This window comes from Eimeria mitis, genomic scaffold, assembly GCF_000499745.2.
Source record: "Eimeria mitis Houghton genomic scaffold, Emh_scaff3912, whole genome shotgun sequence".
NCBI lineage: Eukaryota > Apicomplexa > Conoidasida > Eucoccidiorida > Eimeriidae > Eimeria > Eimeria mitis.
Window position 1 is genome coordinate 1 of NW_013572248.1, and position 1,744 is coordinate 1,744.

Here is a 1,744-nt window from a genome sequence, read left to right on the forward strand (position 1 = left end):
GTCGTAGACGAGGGTTTGGGTGGGCCTCCTGTATAGTATTTCCATTTGCTCAGCAGCGGCAAGCTTGCGAAATTCTTGAGTAAATGGGTACCCTCCACACCATATTCCGTAGATCGCTATGCCTAGTGACCACGAGTCCATTGTGGGTTCTGCCGCAGCCGTGTAGTCGTTGTTCAGCACGATTTTTGCCAGCTCGGGCGCAGCGAAAGCAGCAGTAAACATGACGGGCATTACAGGCGATCCAAAGAGCTTCGCACCATCCAAGTCCCCCGTTAGAACACTTCCCTTTTCGGTGACGAGGAAATTTTGTAGCTTGATGTCTAGGTGAACTAAAGCGAGTCTGTGCAGATCGCTCACTGCCCGCACAACCTGCTGCGTTAGGCTCAGAAGCACGTCGCGATCTTCAGCTCGCGTGTGCAACAGAATACCTGTCAAGTACGACAGATCTGCCCGAAGCAACGGATATAACACAATTGCATTCAGAAGTGTCCCTCGAGTGGGCAGCTCCATGACTGNTCTGCCCGAAGCAACGGATATAACACAATTGCATTCAGAAGTGTCCCTCGAGTGGGCAGCTCCATGACTGACGGGCTCGAGCGCTTCGTGACGACACAGAGGGGCAACCCGAGACGCAGGGTGTGGGATGCCCTTGCTGCGTCTACACCCGGGGGCAAGTAGGTCAAGATGCTGAGTTGCTTTCGCACATTGTTCATTGTAGCCTTTTCCCCGTGTCTGACCTGAAATAGCTTCCCAGCGTATTTCGCTCCGTGGTTGCTGGTGAAGGGAACAACAAACCCAAAGGTTCCTGCTCCTAAGGGGAATCCTCGTCTGAGGACTATTTTTTGCCTGGCGTCAACACAGTCGTAGCCGATCTCTTCATCTCGAGGCAAAAACAAATCCAACTCCTCATCAACTTTCCTTAAAAAGGCAGTACTTCGGACTCGGCCTAAACGGGAAAGGGCTTTGGCCACGACAGGCGACCCCTTGCCTCCGATCTTGGTGTCCTCCACTTCGAGATTACATGACATTTTGGGGCTGCTGAGGAACTTNACCCCTTGCCTCCGATCTTGGTGTCCTCCACTTCGAGATTACATGACATTTTGGGGCTGCTGAGGAACTTGCGCAGCTCGCGAGTCGCCTTCATCGCGGCTGAACCGACGGCCATGATGGGACGACTAAGCGCCCTCAGTACAGACATTGCGCCGCTCGTCTGCCGCTCAGGGCCCTTCTGGCCTGACCCGCGAGGCGATTTGGCCTGCAACTGAGCGAGAGAGGCAACGCGGCTGCTGCTGGCTTCCTCCCCAAACTCGTCTTCCTCTTCAGCCTGGAGGCTGTCTGGCACCTCCCCAGCAGGGCGTATACCGTATGCATCTGCATGGAGCGTTGCATACAATTCTGTAAATCCTCTTGGGGAGTTTTCTGTCTCTGCTTGTGCGTCTGTCGAGGACAGGTCGCTAGCTTCGAGATCATCGCCAAATTCGTGGGGGCGACTGTTAAGTATCGTTCGTTTGCTTCTTGTGTCACCAGCCGCTTTGTTATAGGTCAAGGTTTCGCTCTGGTGGGTACCAAGAGAAAGAAAACTGTTCGGTTTTCTCTCGTGGGCTTCAAGGCTCGCAGTGCCGGCGGTCACAGCAAGCAGTGCTACACCAGCGCAGCAAAGCTTGATCATTGTGCCCAAAGGAATTAATATATGAGCCGCTTGGAAAAATAGATTGACACCCCTTGGCAATAAAATGGAGCTCAG

At 53.6% G+C, this 1,744-nt stretch overlaps 1 protein-coding gene across 1 annotated transcript; it reads right to left on the minus strand.

Annotated features, from left to right (window-relative positions):
• Positions 1 to 479: 479 nt before the first annotated feature.
• Positions 480 to 1,669, minus strand: EMH_0070730 (uncharacterized protein; the record flags this gene model as incomplete). Its single annotated transcript, XM_013499010.1, is given in 3 exon segments — positions 480 to 513; positions 517 to 1,009; positions 1,093 to 1,669. Coding segments are annotated over 3 exon segments (1,104 nt in total).
• Between the last annotated feature and the right edge of the window lie 75 nt (positions 1,670 to 1,744).